General features: G+C 34.5%; 2 protein-coding genes across 7 annotated transcripts; both read left to right on the top strand.

Annotated features, from left to right (window-relative positions):
• Window positions 1-5,065: 5,065 nt before the first annotated feature.
• On the top strand, window positions 5,066-8,766 carry DEL2 (DP-E2F-like 2). 2 transcript variants are annotated; one of them, XM_078318197.1, is made up of 10 exons: window positions 5,066-5,510; window positions 5,613-5,733; window positions 5,959-6,036; window positions 6,145-6,198; window positions 6,466-6,592; window positions 6,700-6,773; window positions 7,247-7,319; window positions 7,426-7,487; window positions 7,585-7,990; window positions 8,515-8,766. In XM_078318197.1, exons 1-10 carry the CDS (start codon window positions 5,413-5,415, stop codon window positions 8,583-8,585), a joined length of 1,164 nt encoding a protein of 387 aa, XP_078174323.1. In that variant the 5' UTR covers window positions 5,066-5,412; the 3' UTR covers window positions 8,586-8,766. The 2 variants fall into 2 exon arrangements, with proteins under 2 accessions (XP_078174323.1, XP_078174324.1); XM_078318198.1 differs by having other exon boundaries at window positions 5,071-5,510; window positions 6,466-6,583.
• A 3,349-nt stretch (window positions 8,767-12,115) lies between these two features.
• On the top strand, window positions 12,116-18,920 carry EMB1030 (Alanyl-tRNA synthetase, class IIc). 5 transcript variants are annotated; one of them, XM_078318095.1, is made up of 13 exons: window positions 12,116-12,298; window positions 12,478-12,564; window positions 12,668-12,885; window positions 13,781-13,959; window positions 14,120-14,198; window positions 14,304-14,438; window positions 14,717-14,866; window positions 15,181-15,291; window positions 15,656-16,561; window positions 16,752-17,024; window positions 17,227-17,436; window positions 17,632-17,786; window positions 18,340-18,920. In XM_078318095.1, the coding sequence occupies exons 1-13, from the start codon at window positions 12,196-12,198 to the stop codon at window positions 18,683-18,685; spliced, it is 2,952 nt and encodes a 983-aa protein (XP_078174221.1). In that variant the 5' UTR covers window positions 12,116-12,195; the 3' UTR covers window positions 18,686-18,920. The 5 variants fall into 5 exon arrangements, with proteins under 5 accessions (XP_078174221.1, XP_078174222.1, XP_078174224.1 ...); XM_078318097.1 differs by having other exon boundaries at window positions 12,159-12,298; window positions 12,427-12,564; XM_078318096.1 differs by lacking the exon at window positions 14,717-14,866.
• Window positions 18,921-21,885: the final 2,965 nt, after the last annotated feature.

Here is a 21,885-nt window from a genome sequence, read left to right as displayed (position 1 = left end):
CTCCAGTAGTCGTCGGGCTAGACATGGAGAGGATTTTTTTTTTTTAAATAGAATTTATTTTAATTATTTGAATGTAACAAGCCTTTTATGTCTTTTATGGTTGAAAATTAAAAAATTAACCTCCATCAATTCTAGAAATCAGTGTAGCAAGAAAACACAACCTATACCGATTCTAGAATTCGGTGGAGTCAGTTTTGCATCCGCCACATAGGCCTGCTAAATGAGCCGGGCCGGCTCATGGGTTTTGAGTTGGACCCTTGAATGGGCCTAACTGAGCCGAGCTCAATTTGAGTTTGAGCCCGAACTTGGCTCGAACTCGGAAATAGATATTTGTTTTCTTACCGAGAGATCTGATCCGAGCCGAGCTCACGGGCCGAACAATTTCGCTTCTCTTCTCTTCTCGGTAGAACTCTCAGCAACGCAGCCGACGCTCTTCAGTTTCGCTTCTCACTCTGTCGCTCTCCGTCGCCTCCGTCTCTCTTCTCTCAGGTGCTCTCTCTCTCCTCTCCTATCCTCTCCTCTCTTTCTCTCTCTCTGAGCTACTTAAGTTACGATTTTATTTTGTGGGTTTTGTGAGGATCTTGATATTATACATTAATTCAGGTCAATTTAAGCTTACTCTATGTCTATAATCTTCATGATCCTCTTACCTCTGATACTGATAAAATGGTACCAGAAAGCATTCGTGGTTTCAGTTTGTGCAGTTACCATTTTTCCTTGTACCTGATTAGTAACTCAGGGGTTCTAAAAAAAGCATATTCTAGATTTATACTGGTACCATGGACTTGGTACTGTTCTAGTCAGATTCTATACCAGTTGTTTATTGCTGTCTAGTATTCCTCAATTTTTTTTAAATTTCTCACAAAAATCTGTGCAAAAATCTTACAAGAATTCACAAAATTTTAATTATTGGTAATAAATTATGTCTTGATTCTTATTTTGACAGCTTACAATTGCAAAATGAGCGACTGACAAATTCGGTCTTTAGGCAAAACAAGGAAATAATAGTTCTAGCTCTTGCAACCACAACAAATGTAAGTTTCCAATTTTGGCCTAATGGTAATAACATTTTGAGCAAATTGTGCAATTGAAGTTACGAATTTACCCTTTCTGGTACTTGCGAGTTGAAATTATTTACAAAAAATACATAACTTTACAAAAAAAGTGGCACTGGTTAGTACACAAGCAATGACAATCCATAAATTTATGAGTGGTACTGATTGGTACTAGATGGTGTAAGAAAGCATTGAATCCTTAATTTCTTATGCTACCAAATTAAATATAGGGGCAATTTCATGTATACTCCTCAAAAGCATTGAAGCCTTTTCTGTTGCCTCCCTAAAAGTATCAATTTCTAATTTGTATTTTGCATGTGTAGATTGATCTTAGAGACAGACCTGCAGTAGAAGAAGCTTTCTAATCAATGACACAATGTAATTCAGTTATACTTCAATTAAGTAATGTTATGTTATTTTTTTTTCAGTTCTTATTCAAGGTTTGAGGAATGCTGCAATAAGAATTTTTGGTTTTGGTCATTTGTAGATATATGAAATTCTCAATTCCTTACTTTGGGCATTTCAATAAAATTCTCTTTTTGGTGTGAATTATAAATAAAGTTCTCTTTTTGGTGCTTGTTGTTTTACCTCTTTAAATTAAAACTAATCAATAGATGAAACTTTTTTTGTAGAGTTAATGTCTCAATCTCATTCGCAAGCAAACCCTGATGTTGGAGATTCTCAAAGTGTATCGATAGGAGTCAGGCAAAACCGAAAAAGACAAAAGAGATCCAATGCATGGGATCATTTCGAGCGAAAATGAGACGGCTCAGTTGTGTGCATACATTGCTCTAAAGTGTTAGCTCACGGTCCTACTTTGGGGACTTCTCACCTAAATCGGCATATTAAAGATGTATGCAAACAAATCAACAAGGAAGCAAGGGAGATGTTCTCATCGGGTAAAGGAGATGACTTTTCTAGTTTCAAGTATGATCCCAATGTGACCCGTGATCTCATGACAATGCTGTTCATAGATGCCGAGATACCGTTTTCGGTTATTGAAAGTCAGTTTTGGGAACCAACTATGAAATCACTACGACCCGAGTATAGAGCTGTTGGGCGTCAGACTTTGAGGAATGATGTTGTAGAGGTGTTTAAGGCAGGAAAGGGGGTATCATTGAACGAGTTTAAAGAATTAGGTTCCCGCGTGTCATTTACTTCTGATATTTGGACTTCAAGTATCAATTTGGGATATTTGTGCCTAACGACACATTATATCGATAAGGGATTCAATCTTCGCAAAAAGGTTATCTCTTTCGATCAAATACCTTATCCACACTCGGGTCATAACATTGCAGAAACGATTAGAAAAGCTATCTTTCAGTGGAAGTTGGATGAGAAGATGTTCACAATAACTCTTGATAATTGTTCAGCCAACAATAATGCAATGTCGTATTTGGAATACATATTTTGGGATAAGAATGTTTTTTAAGGTGAAGACATGCACATGAGATGTGGGGCCCACATCTTAAATATTATGGTGCAAGATGGTATGGAGATCATTCGGGAGGCTTTGACAAAAATTAGAGAGTTGATGCGGTATATAACTTCTAGTGGCCCGCGACTCCAAACCTTCAACCAAATCTTAAATGCGAGCAGTTACCATCTAAAAGAGGGTTGACTTTAGACTGCATAACTCGATGGAATTCGACCATTCATGCCGCATTCTTGATTGAGGTAAATACTTTATTTATATCTTTTCAGATTGCATTCCTTATGTTGTGGTATACAACTATATATATTACATTAATTTAGTAAAGTGCAGCCACTGAATGCAAACTGAATTTGACATGCTCGTAAGATCTTGGGTTTATGTTTGAAACTTTTAAAAATGAAATGATGATATGTTTGTTTTGGGATGTAAAAAATCAATTTGATATGTTTTTTTTGGACCAAATCAATTATATTTACTATTTCAAAGTCATGCTCTGATAAAAAAATTTAAATATGGAGAAAATCGGATGTGATGGTAGGCCAGAGAATGAAAGAGTTGGTAAATGCTCATCTCTTTGAGTTGGTCGTTTGACTTCCCGCTTGATGTGTAAGGGCTCAACGGTTCACAAGTTGTAATTCTTTCGTATTGGGTAATAGAAAAGTGCACCACTCAAGGTTGCGAAGCCCCGGAGACGTAGGTCTTTGTTTTGCCGAACTCCGTTAACATCCCGCGTGTCAAATTTCTCTAAACTCATCTATTTATTTTCAATTGCAATTTAATTTCAGTTTTTGTTCAATTAGAGGTGCACTCAGTATCACAGTAAGAAGGGGGCATAATCATAAAATTAAGATGAGAAGAGTAGAATAAATAAGTATCTTTTAATTTCCATTTGCGAGAGAAACCAGTAATATATTTGTTGTAAGAATAAAAAATTTAAGGACAACATTAAAAAAATTCAAATATATAAGAACACAGCAATATTAAGTAGAATACCCCCCTCCGGCCCTCCCTCTAGCAAATGCCTTGCAATAATTTTGTACACCAACCAACAATTCCAATTATTTATTCTAAATATTTGAGAATTAGAATAGGAGATTCCTCTGCTAAGTACGGGTACAAATTTTAGCATAGCAGTTTTGATTTTATGGAGTGCACTGACTGTAAAACTAAAATAACGTTGTATATGCTTTGTACGTTATGCGAAGCCCAAAATTGTTACGCTAAATTCTCTTACTCTTGCGGTTTGGGCCTTTGAGGTGCTTCCATCTTCGTGGAGATTAAAAACAAGGTCCATATCACTTGTAATCTATATTACAATAAAGTATCAAATTATGGTATTAAATAAAACTTGTATAAAAATATATATATTTATATCTGAGAGAGAAAGCCGGGCTATCATATCATGGTTTGAGATTCGTTCGTATTTTATTTTTCAAATAGTAAGTCCAAATTTTATAACATAATTTTCATATTAAAATATGTAGACTGAATTTTACATTTTTTAAATTACCCCTTTAGTATTTCAAAAGAAATACAAGATTTGATTTTCAAACATATTTTAATACAAAGCCATGTTGAAAGTTTCGAGAATGGATTATTTAAAGTTTGAAAAATAAACTTACAAATAAAAAGTAAATGAGACTTTACTAAGATCCTAAAACATGATAATCCAACTCTCTCTCTCTCTCTCAATATTTATATTTTTTGATACAAGTTTTATCTTATGGAAACAGATCACCTGCTCTCTGGGGTGTAGGAAAATCCTGCCTCCTTAGTCACTGCAGGTGGGACCGGTCACTGTTGCTTTTTAAAATGGGGGCTCACCAACAGTGACTCTGGAGGCAGAAATTTCTTGCCCTAAGAGAGAGGCAGACGATTCGATCTCTTTATCTTATATCGTGATTTGATACCTTTATACGGTGAAGTCCTGACATCAAATTGTATTACATTAGATCTGTCTCTCGGACCTGGAGCTGGAGGAGAGGGATCGAGGAGCCAGAGGCGCCAAACCGTTACTTTTCAATTTTTTTTTGTGTGCAATAAAGCACTCCTCTTATTTCTTTATTATTATTACGCCTTCTTAATTAATAATAGCTATCAAAATGTATGTTTTATGGCAGAGGGAAATCAGAGGGAAGCTGAGAAATGTTTTGGCGGGCAAACAACGCTCCTTCAGTCACGTGCTCCGCGCCAGGCTTCTCTACTTTGGATTTGGATCCTCTACAGTGCTTTCATTTTTCTTCGGACCGTTACAGGTAGATCTAAACCGTCAAGTTCAGATCCAACGTCATACCTGCCTCAGGCTTTACGGGCAGCACGTGCTGGAAAAATGAGGCGCAGGGTTAGGGTTGATATGAAAACCGTTCGATCAGAAATTAAGGAGTAGATCTCTGGAGGAGAAGAGATCCAGTGATCAACTATTAAATCCAGAGTCCTGACAGACCACGTGCGTGTCCCCACAGATTCCTCGATATCCTCTCAACTTTCTCAGGTATTGAATGACGAAAAAAGCCCCCGTTCCATCAGCTCACTTCGCCAGCAGCAACAAGCGTCACTCCTTACAGTAAATAGGGGCATTATCGTCCGGAAATTGCTAGTGTCGCGCGCCTTAGCTCCAAATTTCGAATTAGCAAATCCCACCTCCCACTGGTATTGAAAAAAAAATTGAAAAAAAACAAACGCTTTTCAAAATATTTCCAGAAACACCCCGGCGCCAAATTAAAACCTTCTCTGAGCCCCAATCCTACCGCCTCCGTCTCATTCAACGGTCTCGTTTCCCTCTTTTTCTCCTATTTTTGCCCTCAGATCTGCACAAATTCCCCCTCAAATCGAACTCAAAATCACACCTATTTATCCCTTTCTGTTATCAGATTCGTTCAATTTTTCTCCAAAAAACCCTACCAACAAAATCCCAGTACAAAGATGTCGTCCTCACCTCTCCACTCTTCATTTGTCGATTCAGCTTGCCGCCACCTTGCTTACAGTCGAAAGCAGAAGTCTCTAGGCCTCTTGTGCTCTAAGTAAGTGGTGGCAGTTCTCAAATTTGGATTTATCTTCTGTTCTTCTTGTTTTGCCTTGATATTTTAAAAAAATTCTGACTTCTTGTTTGTGGGATTTTGTAGTTTTGTAGCCCTATACAATAGAGACGATGTTGATGCAATTGGACTGGATGATGCAGCGAGAAGGCTGGGTGTGGAAAGGAGGCGGATCTATGATATAGTTAATGTCTTGGAGAGTATTGGGGTGAGATCTTGCTTTCTTGTTCTTATTTCCAACTATCTCTCTCTTCTCTGAGATTTCCTTTTTAATGTCAGTTTGTGAATATCTTGAAGCCCCAAAAGAAGTGCAGCAAATAAAAAAAGATGTATAGAGAAGATATGTAAAATCACAAATTGCAGGGTTCTATATGTAAAACAAGAAATTCCAGGTTTGTGTGTGTGATTTACATATGTAATTGCTTTCTTTTAGGTTCTTGTAAGAAAGGGGAAGAATCAATATTCATGGATTGGGTTTTCTGGAATCCCAAAAGCCTTGCAAGATCTCAAGGTCTGCCTATTTTCCTCTTCCATTAAAAAAATAGAAAAAATTTAATGTATATTATATAGTTTTTTAAATTAAAACGAGATAAAAATGTTCTTCTGTTCTTGTCATCAGGATAGCGCATTACAGGATCCTCTTTTACAAAATGCACAAGACCCACCAATTAAAGTAATTTTTCTATTATCTATATATATATATATATATATATATATATATATATATTTTCTATTTAAGCTTCTGGTTTTGTATACTTTTGATGCGCAATTTTGTTGCCAAAGAATTTTCTTGGCTAAAATTACAGTTCATATTTGCATTGATTTATAATGTTATAATTCAACAGAAAATTTAAATGGAAGCAAGGGCAAAATAAAGCGTTTCAGGTCACAATCACATTTGATTTCAATTCATTATTCTAAATTTTGATCTTGGATAAAGGTTTTGGAGGAAGAAGACGATGAATTACCTAATCAAGGTACAGATATTGAGGGAGAGAAAGGGACCGGTTTACTTGATTCAACCCTCGTCAACAGTGCTAATTCTGGACCAAAGCCTGGTATTGCAGGTCAATTTCTGGCAAACCTAATATTTTCTCAGTTGATACTTGTTATATGTTCTCATTTTTAGTTTTGAACAAATTAGTTCTAAAGATGTATTTTTTTTTGTTTTCAGCTCTGGATCAGAGGAGAGAGAAGTCCCTTGGCCTCCTAACTCAGAACTTTGTCAAACTTTTCATCACAACAGATGTAAGTTGTTAAACTCAGATTTTGCATGTTTATATTCGGAAATTTTTTTATGATACATATGATAAAGCTCATTCACTTGCCATTAATTTTGGTCGGAAATTGGTTGGTCCATGCAAACCATAATAAAGGTGATCAACATAGAAGTTTTTTCTTTCCAATTTCCAAAACATAAGAACAGCGAACAAGATTGCTAACCAAACCATATAATCTGAAATAGTTCGGTTTATTTTGTAAAATGAATCAATACAAGATGTTTTACCCAAAATATTTTTAAAAAGGTAGTGCAAAAGATATTCAAGAAACAAGTAGCAACACATCAAACAAGCAGAGCAACTTAAAATTACAAAAAGTTACAACAAAAGATAGGTTTAACAAATCACACTACCTAATTTATCATGTTGCAAAGCTTAGCACATAATCGCTCTTCTGAATTAGTGTTCTCTATTGTTTAATTCATTGCACATTGTGTTTAGGCTGATACAATATCTCTGGATGAGGCTGCAAAGATACTCCTTGGAGATGCACATGATGCTGTCAATATGAGAAGTACTGCGACCTTTCCTTATCTCACAAATTTCCATCTTATTTTATACATAATCTTCTTTTCAGTCCATAAATGTTAACTGGTCTTTTAATTTTCTAAATACTGCAGCTAAAGTCAGGAGGTTGTACGACATTGCAAATGTTCTATCTTCCATGAATCTCATAGAGAAGGTATTTCTAAATTCTCCTTTTTTTTACAGTTGCTTCTTTGGTAAAACTTCATTTGATGCTATAATTCATCAATTTCAAAATTTAATTTTTGTTGCAGACACACCATGCAGAAACTAGAAAACCTGCCTTTCGGTGGCTAGGTTTAGAAGGGCGGCAGATTTCAGAAACGGGAGCTCCAGTTACCGCAGCTCCATTTGCTAAGCACCCCAAAAAAAGATCGTTCGGTACCGAGCTAACCAATGTGGCATCAAAGAGGCCCAACTTGGGCCCGTATTCAGATGATAGCAGGGTCAAGGCTACAGTGTCCGGTGCTGACCTGGCAGAGTGCAACAGGACGGCCCAGCAACTGATACATGGCCCGAAAGGTGGGTTTGTCTTTGGCCCATTTCAACCTGTTCCTGTTAAAAGAGAATATACCACAGTACAGAAGGGAGGAGAGAGAGAGTGTGTTAGCGACTGGGAGACAATGGCTAATGCTTTCAGGCCTCAGTACCATAACCAAGGTCAGTTTGGTCAAATATCGATTTATTTATATATATGTAATTTCATATGCTTAGGTGTATTGTTGCGGTTAGTATGTTAGCAAATCAGACCTCCTTACCTACCATTTTATAATACCAACAAATTTTGTGTGATTCAGTCAACTATCAGGTGCAGTTATAAATGACTGAAGTACTCCTTTCATATCAACTTGGCAAATCCATGTGTAGGTGCTTCATTTATGGCATGGTTTCAATTTGGTTTATGGTGTTTTCTGGTAGATGCCAGAATTTGATGGAAGCTACTTATACCATCTAACGAGATAATGATTGTGCCTGCTGCAAAACATCTCAAAATCGTAACTTAAATGTTGCTTCTTTGTTGCAAAATATGATATACAGTTATCAATGTTCTTCGCGCATACGAGAAAATATAGTGTGATTTGAAAAAAAAAAATATGGCCACTTAAAGTAAAATTTGATGTAAACTGTCTGGAACAAAATATATCTAATCATTTGAATTTTGATTGTTTCTATTTTTTTTATAGCAATGAGTGATCTTTTTACTCATTTTGTGGAGGCTTGGAATTCATGGAGGCATTCAACTTCTTTTCTTTAAGTGCTGCTAAAAGGAAAAAAAAATAATCTTCTTTTGTGCTTTTTTTTTTTTCTCTTCTGGCGGTTTTAGATGTAGTGTCAAGTAATTATTTTTTTATAATTTCGTGTAGGACAAATACAAGGTGACAAAAAAAATCAGTTTTTCAATTTAACATATTTTAATGAAGTTCTGATTGGTCATTTATTTCACTTTCTGGAATCAATGGCATATATTCATTTTTTTTTCTAAGGTAGGCAAAGAGATGTATTCATTTATTTCACTTTCTGGAATAACTGGTAACAAGTGTTGGTTCTGGGTTTTAAGCAAATAACTAATCAAAATGTCAATTAAGCAAACGGAGCTATTCTAAGGGCAAGAAATCTAATATTAAGAGTTGAGAGCAACTTTTACATTCTAATACCCAATTTATCCTTCTACCTTATATCATTAAATACTCTCTTTTTTAATTCTATTTGTGACCAACCTTAAAGCATGCATTTAAGTGGTCATGGTTGCCTTTTTTATGGTTTTAGTGGTCATAAAGAAATATCATTATGTATTTAGACGCTTAGGAAATGTATATTTCTGATTTTGTATTTTCGATTGCATCAATACAATGAAACGAGTAAAAACCTGGGCAAGATCTATTCAAGTGTATATCAATTTTAAGTGCTCTCTCAAGTCACAACAACACAACATATCTAAAAGATAGTAATTATAGAGAGAGTAACACATCTCTTGGTTGATCTGAAGTGAGAGAATCGATTTATGCACTCTTAGATATGTACAAATTTTCAAAATTGTACATGTGTTATATCTATAATACAGTGCGACAAATTTGAAGCAATTAAAAATAATATAGTTGCTATTACAAAAATCATAAAACTGAAATGTTAGTTTTCAATTCGTGTAATGAAGCACTAATTGGTTATTCAATTGCATTAAATTTTCCACACGATCTAAGTGATGGAGTTTGTATTAAGTTTTGACGTTAATTAATCAAAATATCCTTCTTTAAAAAAATTCAAATTTAAACTCCATATTGATGATAGTTACAAGTTACAACGGAAGCCTGTAAAATTCTGACGGTAGACATATAATGAACGGTAAATTCTAAAAAAGACAATGTATTGAATTGATTTTTATTCAAAAATAGTAATCCTAGGTATCGGTAACGAGTCTGAAGCTAATTAAAGTTTCCTAATTAGAATGTAATTCTCAAATCCAACGTCATGAAACCTAAACAATCCAAAATTTTCAAATATATTCCTCCAAAAAAAGAGAGATAAACTAAAAGACCACCGAAGTATGAGAATTTTAAATTTAGAACGTTGTCAATGTAAAATTGAGAGAAAAAAAAATTAGTTTCCGCAACTTCACATTGCGAACACCCAACAATCTCAAACAAAGCAGCAAATAGCTTGGACTATTGGCCGGAATTAAAAAGTTTGGGCCCTACAATTTTTTTGTCCAATCAGGAAGCATTGAAAATCTAATTTTGGTTAAAAGACTGAACAAAAGTATTGATATGTAATGTGAAGTTGCGGACACTCAATTTTTATTTGTATTTCACGTTACGGACGCACTAAACATATAATTTTTCAGATTTTGTAATTTATTGATATATTATTTTTTTAACAGAGTATATTTTAAAAATTTCGGCTAAACAACTCATGTGATTTCAATGTACAAAAATATTTACTAGGCTACCTTTTTTGACGAATAAAAACACTTTTTATACTTTTATCTGCTGTGATAATTCCGATAAAAATTAATAAAAATAGGAGGACTTTCATGTAGCCCATAAAAAATCTCGAAATTACGTATTTTTCTCTCTAAAATTCACAATACCTGTGTGGGAGGTCGCAGGATTGAAATCCAAATGAAAAAATTTCTTATAAATATTAAATAGTCCGGTGAGTTAACCTCCAACCTTTACCTAAAAAAATCATATATCATATTTATCCTTCTAAATTTTAAAACTCACAAAATTATCCAATTTTATGAACTTTTTTTATTTTTATTAAAATTCATTTTAAAATTGTAAAGCATATGTTTTATTCTTTATTAAAAAAAAGAACACGTAGTTTGTGTAAGAAAAATGCTCCATCATCTAACTGATTAGTTTTTGATAATAAATGATTTTTTTTTTTACTTGTGATGCGTACATAATGACATTCAAACATATACTTGTACAAAACGACACCACAAGTAAGAAAATGAGTTATTTACTCTCAAAGCCAGCAAAAAGATTAAATGCTTCTCTTAAACATATTACATATATGTTTCTAATTTTTTCAGGGAAGGATAAAATGCAGTGCTTTATTAATTTAAAATGTTTTTATAATAGAAAGTCAATTAATTAGACAAATTTACGAGGTTTTTAAATTAGAAGGGTAAAAGGAGCCCACATGTGTATTTTACAGAACTTAGAAGGTCAAAAACGTAAAATAACAACTCAAACGAAGCTAGGGGTGCAAACGGATCGGATAGTGCTAAAACCATATCCGTATCCGTATTTTTTTTTCGGATACGGATACGGATCGGATATTAATCGGATACGGATACGGATCGGATATTAAACGGATACGGATACGGATCGAATATTTTTCGGATACGAATACGAATACGGATATATTTCGGATTCTTAATTCAAAATACATATGTTATGCCATTACAAAAAATATATAGCCATAATTAAAATTCAATTCACACCAACCATATCCAATTAATTAAAATTCACCAACATAACTATAATTCGAATCAAAATATACCAACACAAAAGATATTCTCTCTAAACATATATAATTCTAAAATAAAAAGAGATAGTTTAATAATATTTCGTTAACACTAAAATCTCACTAAGAGATAAGACCGTAAGTAAAAAAATCTAACAAAAATAATAGAAATTAAGTGAGTCCAAAGCTAAAATCCAACATTAACAGTCAAAATTCAGTGAGATAGGAATCACATGAGCAATAATCCAATAATAATAATTAAAATTAAACTATTCTGTACCTTAGGTCTAAAACTTCAGAGAAGAAGTCGAATTGTTGAACCGTCATGAAAATAATCTATTGAACAAAGCAGCAATTTGAGAATATTAATCTATTTGTGGAATTGGGCGGTATTTTGGAAAACAAAGCGGCAGGAAATAAAAAAAAACAGAAATTTACAACAATAATAATCAATGAGTATAGCCTCCGTCCAAATCTCAATGAAAAAAATATTTCGAACCGTCGCGGAGAAAAGATAAGTTCAAAGGTTTGATTTTAGAACTTTTTTTTCCGGGTCTGTAAAAACGGATATCCGTTTAATTAAAAGTTACGGATACGGATATTATCCGTATCCGTATCCGTATCCGCTTTCAAAAATTAAAACCATATCCGTATCCGTATCCGCACAAGTAATATCCGTATCCGTATCCGTATCCGAATATCCGTATCTGCAAAAAATCGGATACGGATTCGGATCCGATCGGATAATATCCGATCCGTTTGCACCCCTAAACGAAGCCCGTATAAAACAACAATTATATTAAGCCCCTGGTCACTCGAAATGCAAGTGTTAGAGTTGAGACTTCAGAGGATAACGCGCGAGTGGCGCAAAACAGCAAACAACTCGTGCGCAAATGGAGATTCTGAAGCTACAGAATCTCCCTTTACTCTGCGCCTCCTCCTCTCATCGGAGGTCTTCTCCGGCGACCATCTCTTGCCTTCGCAGTTATCTCCTAGGTACGCTTTCCCTTTCTTCTCTCAATTTTGAATCGTTTTCAACTTCTTTTGAAAATTACCAAATGCACTAGTTGGCAGCTATATAGAATTATTCACATAAACCGATATTACTTTTCAACCCTTCTCAGATTCTCTACCAGTATTATATTGACTCCAAGAATCTTTCTTTCACGCCATAGGTTGCAGTTGCATCAATGTCAGTACAAATCAACGGGAGTACTTAAGACTACCAAGGAGATCTAATTTGAGAATATGGAAGTCGTCAGGTTTGTATAATTGCTCCTGGTTTAATTTCTGATCCAATTTTGTGTATATCTTTTTTCAAAAGTTAGCTCATATATCTTTGCTTTGTAAAATCGAGTTTTTCAGTCAATTGTATGGCTTCAGCATCAGTGACTCGAGAAAAGGAAGATAGGAACGAAAAGGAGAATCTAGTAAGTGGTGATGCGATTCGTCGACGTTTCCTTGATTTTTTTGCGTCACAAGGGCACAAGATTCTTCCTAGCTCATCACTGGTGCCAGATGACCCGACGGTTTTTTTGACAATTGCTGGGATGCTTCAGTTCAAACCTATATTTCTCGGGAAGGTATGTTTGAGTATAAGCGAGTCTGTTTCTTTTGGATGATGCCAATTCCGATATAATATCCCGTATAGGTAGCAGTTCCGGTTTCAATACTGACCTTAGTCAATACTATAGGTAGTGAAATCGGCAGGTCAGGTCTGGTCAATTTAGGGCCTCAGATCTGTTGAGTCAGACTATATCAGGTTCGGGTTGATGTCAGGTATTAGGCAACTTACTTACTGTTTATCCTAACTTCAGGTCCCATATTTTGGATCATTTCAGGTTACATTTTAATAAGAGTGAGGCTATGGTATTATGCATAACGTATATTGGTCCATACTATGGATCAATATATTTGATTTCAAACTCCAAACAGTCGGACTGAACAGTTCAACATATCTCCATGTACCTGTATACTAAATTTTATATTTTTTAGAATTTTTTTACTATCTTTTGAGATTGGCAGAAAATCACTACCTTTGAAGGGTCTAGAATCTTTAGATCAAGTGATTTTCTACCTATCTAAAAAATAGTAAAAAAAAATACAAAAAATGTAAAATTTTATCTCCAAGTACATTTTTCATGTGGATCATGTTGAACAGTTCCGATCGACTGGTTGGACTTTGAAAATGGAGATATTGATCCATCGTATGGACCACCATGCTCTATGCATAACACCGTAGCCTCACTTTTTTAATAAAGTTGATTTTGAGTTGTAGTTTTTTTTTTTCTTGGATCATTCTATGCTATCTTATATTCCAGGTTTTGGTTGGTGCCTCATGGGTTAGGTCCAGGTTTGATTTAGGTGGGGGTTAACTTGATTGTGAAATCTCAGATTGGATTCAACTAAATTACTTGGATAAGAGTGGCAAATTTTTTCATCAGACCTCTTTTAAATTAGTTGATTGGATTTTGTCAGGAACCGAGAAAAGTAGCATGCGCTACAACTTCTCAAAAATGCATGAGGACAAATGATATAGAAAATGTGGGAAGGACTGCTCGGCATCATACGTTCTTTGAGATGCTCGGTAACTTCAGCTTTGGTGATTATTTCAAAAAAGAGGCAATTTTATGGGCTTGGGAGCTTACAACTAAGGAGTATGGCTAAAAACTTTATTGGTAAATTTGAGTTATTTAATGGTTGTACATGTAGCCTACCTTTATATTTATCTGGCGTTTGCTTTCTCTTTGTATTTTTTAGATACTATGTGAAAATTGTATTCTTAGTTTATTAAATTATTGTGGCCTTTTGTTGTAGATTTGGGCTACCGCCTGAGAAATTGTGGATTAGTGTTTTTCAAGATGATGATGAAGCATTCTCTATATGGCGTAATGAGGTGAGGCAGATTAACCTAGTAAATTACTGTATAGTAATCTCGTGCTGCCACTGTTATTACTTTTCTGAAGACATGGTTTATTTGAACCTTGTACACCACTGCCAGGTTGGCGTGCCCGAGGAAAGAATAAAGAGGATGGGAGAGGAGGATAACTTTTGGAATAGTGGCGTAACAGGCCCTTGTGGTCCCTGCTCTGAGATGTATTATGATTTTCATCCTGAGAGGGGCTCCTCTGATGCTGTACGTATTTTGTTTCTTTTTCGACTGATATCAATTGAAAATTGTTTTTTAGGCTCTTCTCTTGCGGCTACAATCTGTTTATGTCACAGTGGCACATGCAAGATCAATAAATCTATGAGTTGTTCCTCAAATATTCAACTTAGCCGAGTTTTGAGGCCCTTTTAGCCCAATTTGACTCACTTTCGCATTCAATGATGCAACTAACCTGGGCTTTTTCTATTGACATCTTTTTTTTTTTTTTACTTTATTTGTTGATGTGGAGCTATAGTTAAATGCAGGATTTAGGGGATGATAGTAGATTTATCGAGTTCTATAACCTTGTATTCATGCAATATAACAAAAAGGAGGACGGCTCTCTGGAGCCATTGAAACAAAAAAACATAGATACCGGAATGGGGCTGGAGCGCATGGCACAAATCCTTCAAAATGTAACTTGCAACTTGTTTTTACCTTCTAAAAAGTACCTCAATTTCATGTGTAACCCTAAGCAGTTTGAAATATCAAGTTCACCATTAAAGTGATAAATATCATGGATACCTGTGTACACCTTGCAAATATCACATATTGCTGGACAAAAACAACAAAATTACCCCTGGTACTCTTCCTTTGTCTTCAAATAATCCTTGCTTTGCAGGGCTAGATATATATATTTGAAGGGGCACACATGAATTTTTCTTTATACTTGCACATATTTATTTTCCATTTCTGAAGGACTAAATTTTCAAAAAAATATTAATTGTAGGTCCCTAATAACTACGAGACCGATCTGATTTTCCCAATTATAGAGAAGGCGGCTCACATGGCATCAATCTCATACAGCAAAGCAGATGACACTACAAAGACTAATCTGAAAGTCAGTATAATTCAAACTTGTTAATTTTTTTTTTTAAGATGATTGTTGTTTAAAAAATAGAAACCGTACCCTATGCATCCTCTCATACATAGAAAAAATAATCTGTCGGTTTAAAAGAGAAATACACACTATCTGCTGTTAATATATTTGCTGTTAATATATTCTCGTTTTACCTCAAAGATTAAAGATATTCTTGCAAGCCCTTTATTTTCCATATTATAAAAAAAAACGAGGATGTGAAATTCTGGTTTGTGTTATATTTGCAATTTGTAAGAGTTAACATGAGAAAACATCTCTTGCTTGCAAGTTGTGACTGGCTGTATCATATTTGCTCAACAAGAAAAGAACTTGCCTTATTATCCAGGTTATTGGGGATCACATGCGTGCAGTTGTTTATCTGATATCAGATGGGGTTATGCCATCAAATATAGGTCGAGGTTATGTGGTCAGGAGGCTTATAAGAAGAGTTGTTCGTACCGGTCGGTTGATTGGTATAAGAGGAGATGGCCTTGGTAGCCCTGATGGGGCTTTCACGCCTGTACTTGCTGAAACAGTGATTGCTCTAAGTACTGAAATTGACCCGGATGTTTCTCTGAGAAAAACTGCGATTGTTGAGGAGTTGAAGAGAGAAGAGTTGCGGTTTGTTCAAACCCTAGAGAGAGGTGAGAAGCTCTTAGATCAGTTCTTAGTCGATGCCTTGACACAAGAAAAACCTTGTCTGTCTGGAAAAGATGCTTTTCTCTTGTATGACACATATGGTTTCCCTGTGGAGATAACGGCTGAGATAGCGAGTGAGAGAGGTGTTACAGTAAACATGAAGGAATTTGAAGTAGAAATGAACAACCAAAGAAAACAGTCTCAGGCTGCTCATAATGTGGTGAAACTTTCGGTTGGTAATGAAATGGAAATTGCTGAGGGGATACCTGACACAGAGTTTCTAGGGTATGATTCCCTATCTGTGAGAGCGGTAGTGAAGGGTATTTTAGTAAATGGGAACCCAGTAAAGCATGTTTCCGAAGGAACTGAGGTGGAAGTGCTGTTGGACCGGACCCCGTTCTATGCCGAGTCAGGCGGTCAGATCGGAGATAACGGGTTGCTGTATTCTTTAGGAGATGGCAATGAAAAGTCAAAGACAGTTGTGGAGATAAACGATGTGCAGAAATCCCTTGGCAATATTTTTGTGCACAAGGGAATGCTAAAAGAGGGGTCATTAGAAGTTGGTAAAGAGATTGATGCTTCAGTTGATGCCAAACTGAGACTCAGAGCAAAGGTGTGATGTATACTTGATCATGTATTATTTTTTTTTCTAAAATTAGATATTGCTCCTTTTCCAGTTTGGTTCCGAAAATGTCCAAGACATATCATATACTTTTAACTTTTTTTATCAACCACATGAGAAATTTCAATGGAGTGACCTGACATGGAATAATACTTTACAAAATGTTCTTTGGATTGTGTAGGTACACCATACTGCAACGCATCTTTTACAATCTGCACTTAAAGCTGTTACAGGTCCTGAGACATCACAGGCTGGTTCTTTGGTCTCGTTTGATCGACTCAGGTTTGATTTCAACTTCCACCGTCCCCTCACTGACGATGAGATTACAGAAATTGAGGCATTGGTAAACTGTTGGATCAGTGAGGCTGCGGATCTCGATACAAAAGTGATGGTCTTAGCCGATGCCAAAAAGGCGGGCGCCATTGCTATGTTCGGTGAAAAGTATGGTGAACAGGTCAGATCTTATATTAGATGAACTTTTTAGTGCCATCATTGAGGATTTATTTCCTAAACTCTAAGAATACTTGCTTTCTAAAAACAAACACAGAAGCCAAATCTACCAAATAAGACATTGCATTTCAAAATTGTTGCTTGAATTATCCATGCGCATGATATATGAACATTAATGGAAGGAAGGAAACTTTGATGCTGTGTAGGTCAGAGTAGTAGAGGTACCTGGTGTGTCAATGGAACTTTGTGGAGGGACCCACGTCGGTAATACTTGTGAAATTCGTGGCTTCAAAATAATCAGCGAACAAGGTATAGCTTCTGGTATTAGGCGAATAGAGGCTGTGGCTGGTGATGCTTTCATCGAATATATTACTTCTCGTGACAGTTACATGAGACAACTATGCACCATGCTAAAGGTCAATTTTTTTAGCCCTTGATTGACAAATGAAACAACGTAACATATTCCAATACTTGGTTATGAAATATGATTCTTATATGATTCCCTTAAACCACTGCACCAACAAAAGGTCTGCAATTTTTTTTTTTTTTAAAATTCTTTTATTCTTCTCAAACCAAAAGAAGAAGCTTCCATTGTTCCTTTTTTTCCTTAGGTAAAAGCAGAGAATGTGAATGCTAGAGTAGAGAGTGTTTTAGAAGAACTGAGAGCAACAAGAAATGAGGTTTCCTCTTTGAAAAGTAAAATTGCTGTGCTTAGAGCATCTAATGTTGCGAGCAAAGGCCTTGTTGTGGGACAAAATAATATAAGGTATTGCCATATCTCTCCTCTTTAGTACCTTTATACTGAGTTTTTAGCAATTACTCATTTCCCCGTGTTTCCACTGTTAGAAGTTGTCATCAAATGTCAGGTGTAAAATGGGCAAATTATAAGTGATATTATATAAAACATTTTTTTTTTTAATTTTTGGCAAAATACCCAGTAGTTCTCCTATTTTCACGTTATATCCATTCTATTTAGGTCATTTGCAAATATCACCTATCCATCCATTTTATTTTTTATTTTTTGTTAACTCCAAATTGAAATATTGTCACTCCTCTCCTGATATTGAGGGGGTGGGGAGTCAGTTCTTTACTGACCTAATGTTTTTTAATGGTTTGGTGGCATGTCCAAATTACCAAAAAAACTCTGGTGCCAAGTGCAAACATGAGATAATTTTTTGTATTATATCCAATGTTGGTGCGAAGAAGATTTTCTTCAAGTACTCGAATAGAAATTGCAGTAGATATACCATGAAGAGGGAAGTAGTCAAGTAGTAAGCATTGTGGGTCATAAGCATTATTTATTTATTTTTCTTTTACAGGGTTGTGGTTGAAAATATGGATGATACTGATACCGATGCACTGAGGAGTGCGGCAGAGTTCCTTACCGAATCATTACAAGATCCTGTTGCCATTGTTTTGGGTTCAATACCAGATGAAGGCAAGGTGAGTTTGGTTGCGTCATTTAGTCCCGAGGTGGTCAAAATGGGGATACAAGCTGGTAAATTCATTGGAAACATTGCGAAACTGTGTGGTGGTGGCGGCGGAGGCAAACCCAATTTTGCCCAGGCTGGTGGAAGGAAGCCAGAGAACTTGTCTATGGCATTAGAAAGGGCAAAAGAGGAACTTCTCACTGCTTTATCTTCTGATGCAGTTCGGAGTAATTAAGTAAACTTTTGCCTTTTCCAATTGAAATGTCAAATCCAAATTAACTGCAGTTCAGAGGATTTATTGAGATTTTTGGTTAAAGGAAAGAAGGAATAGAGGGATTAGATGATTCTATTTTTATCGTTTATTTATATTGGTGCACTGTACCGGTGTATTATACCATGAAAAGGTGAAATAGAAATTTGAGGGGACAATTCCTTTGATCAATTAATATGAATATATTGGATTTGCTCAATGATCAGAGGTATTTTTTTGTTAAATAAAGATTGTTAGCTTTTGTTTTGTATCATCGATACTCTTTAGCTGGATAAATGTTAAATAAAATTTGTTAAATGTGCATGAAAATTGTGGAGACCCTTGATTGGAACCTGCTACGGTGCTACGCGTAGTATAGAGGCCCTCCATGCAACGGCTCAATATTCGACTTTTTAAAATCCTAATGGTCAATCCGAACCGTTCATCTTGTTCTCCATATTAATATGTGTTTGGAGACCAAATTTTACATTTTTGGAAAATTTTTTTACTATTTTTTTAGATTGATTGAAAATCACTGTTTTTTTATGGTCCAGATTTAATGAAAACAGCGATTTTCAATAAATCTAAAAAAATAGTTTTTTTGTATGACGCACGTATCCTGTCGTATCCTACAGTTTGATCACGTATAGATACGTATTGTGGCCGTAACGGAGCCATATAAGAGTATCGGGGTAACATAGCCATGAAATAATTTGTTGCGAGGATTGAATCAGGGATGGCAATGGACATGCTTCCACTGAGTTTGAACCAAGTCAACTATTTAGCATATATTTTTTTCAATTGGAAATCATCTATTCTCAACACGAAAATAGATACAACTATATAGTATTATATCTAATTTAGTCGTAAAATATCGATTTTGTCCGTAAAGGAGGATTCTCAAACATATCAATTGAATTGTACAGTACATGATAAAAATTTTAAGTAATGATTTCGTCCTCATTGATTTAGTCTCCTAAATGTCTCCTTAAACAGTCAAAAACTTTCTCTTCCAATTTAATCTATCCATAAATGGATTCAAATCTGCTCTTTCTTTGAAAAAAAAGGAGCAACCTCCTATTTTTAAATCTGAACCGTTCAGAATCGATCATACGACTTCAATTACTTGTTTTCTATATCAATATAATATATTAAAACAAATCAGATATAATTGAAACCGTGTGATCGATTTTGAATGGTTCGGATCGAAAAATTTTGATTTATTAAAAAAAAATAGTTTCTTAATCGATTGCAATTAAACTTAGAACAAATACTATTTAGTGTTGTCTGTTGAAGTATAAATACTTGCAATATTTGATTAATATTTTCAAACATCATCTAATGCTATAAGAAAAAAAAAATGATATAATCAGTTAGATACAAACACTTGATACATGAACTATTCATATTTGCACTACGAGGCATTAATATTTGCAATACTTTATTAATACTTGTACAACGAAGCATGAATACCCACTCGATGAGGTTTGAATACTCACTCGATGAGACATGAATATTTAATACATGAATTATTTACATAAACTTTGCTTTGTTAAATTTAATATTACTTTATAACATATTTTACAATATAAATATTCCCATGTCAACGTATAGATATGAGTACATATGAATACTTCTCAGATTACATGTAATACCATCAATTTTCAAAAAAAAATATTTGTAACAAATACGTTTCTGACAATATGTTGATAAAAAATACTGTACAACATAAATATCCGCACATCAATACACGTATGTCAATACTTTTCATATTATATATTAATACAATCAAGCATCAATTAAAGTTCTTTGTAAAAAAATATTAAATTAATATACTTTACAACGTAATAATTCATATCTCAGTACCTTTCAATACGTTTAAACATCAAATAAATAAATTAATTTAAGTTAATTTACAACATAACAATTTACATCAATACATATTGAATACTTAAAATACACATGTTATATATATATAGGAAAAAGAATATCCAGTTATTTTGGATAATGTTTCTTGATAAAAAAAAACATACAATAGAAAATCATAGAGGCAAACATAGAGGCGGGCACCATTATCATTCATTGAACAAAAAGCAACACCGGCTTTCCATGGGAATCATGCGTTCCGCACAACATACTTAACTACTCCATGAAAATAAAAATACCAAAAAGCGAGATAATTTAAACAATTGATTCTCTTATTTTATTTCTCATGCAAGCACTAGATAATCAAGATATTCAATTAAAACTACACTGAGGAGCACGTACAGCACAGAACTATTTACTAATACAAAACTGTTGAGAGATTTGAAAAAAACAAAAACAAACAAAGAGTACCACTTACATGTTGCTGGTTATTATGACTTGTGAGTATATGTGATCTCCAGCTGTTCTTTGTTGCTGGTACACCAAATCTGAAAGCAAGAAAATTAAAAAGAACAAATTAGAATATTGACAACGATAATTTAATTATTTGAGTATATTCAACATATATAAGTATATAACAACATGTATGTTAACAACTAATCTATCATACAAGACATTTGATGACATGTACTAATTCCATCAAATTTTTAATTGTTTATATACATCATGATCATATGACTTCAAGTCTTATTTGCTAAAATGAATTAGAGATATGAACTGAAATTTTCAAAGTTGAAAGATGAAGAAAATAAATAACCTTAACAGTAGTGATCCCAGGCTCCCAGCAAAAGCAAGGATCTGAGCACATTTGCATGCTCTGAAAGCGTCTGGACACACTGCAGTGCTGTCAAGTCCCATACCTAATATATACAATTTGTAAATACATTAATTAGGTGGTCATGCTTTAACAGATACAGATGTAAATGCTTGTTTTAATTTTGAATATATTAGAATGACTTGTGAAAATTAATGCCAGTACTTCTTTCGTGTAATTAATGATAGTGCAATATTTTTGCAAGTTACTTGATTGATATGTTAAGAAACTAGCTAGAAGCTAGCAACTCTATGCGAGGTAAATTAATTTGTTCCAAATCAACACGCAATAGATGCATTTTAATATTAGTTTTAAGAACGAGAAAATGTTTTTTCCGTTGCTGCCAAATTTTTAGTTGGTATGAAACAATTTATTTGTGTTCATTTTAAGGGTTGTTGCGTCATACAACGAGTATTAATTCATCTAAAACTTATTTTAAAGCTAT

This window comes from Carex rostrata, chromosome 17, assembly GCF_964058835.1.
Source record: "Carex rostrata chromosome 17, lpCarRost1.2, whole genome shotgun sequence".
Lineage (NCBI taxonomy): Eukaryota > Viridiplantae > Streptophyta > Magnoliopsida > Poales > Cyperaceae > Carex > Carex rostrata.
The sequence above is the reverse complement of the archived record's forward strand: the minus strand, read 5'-3'. Positions and strand labels throughout refer to the sequence as shown.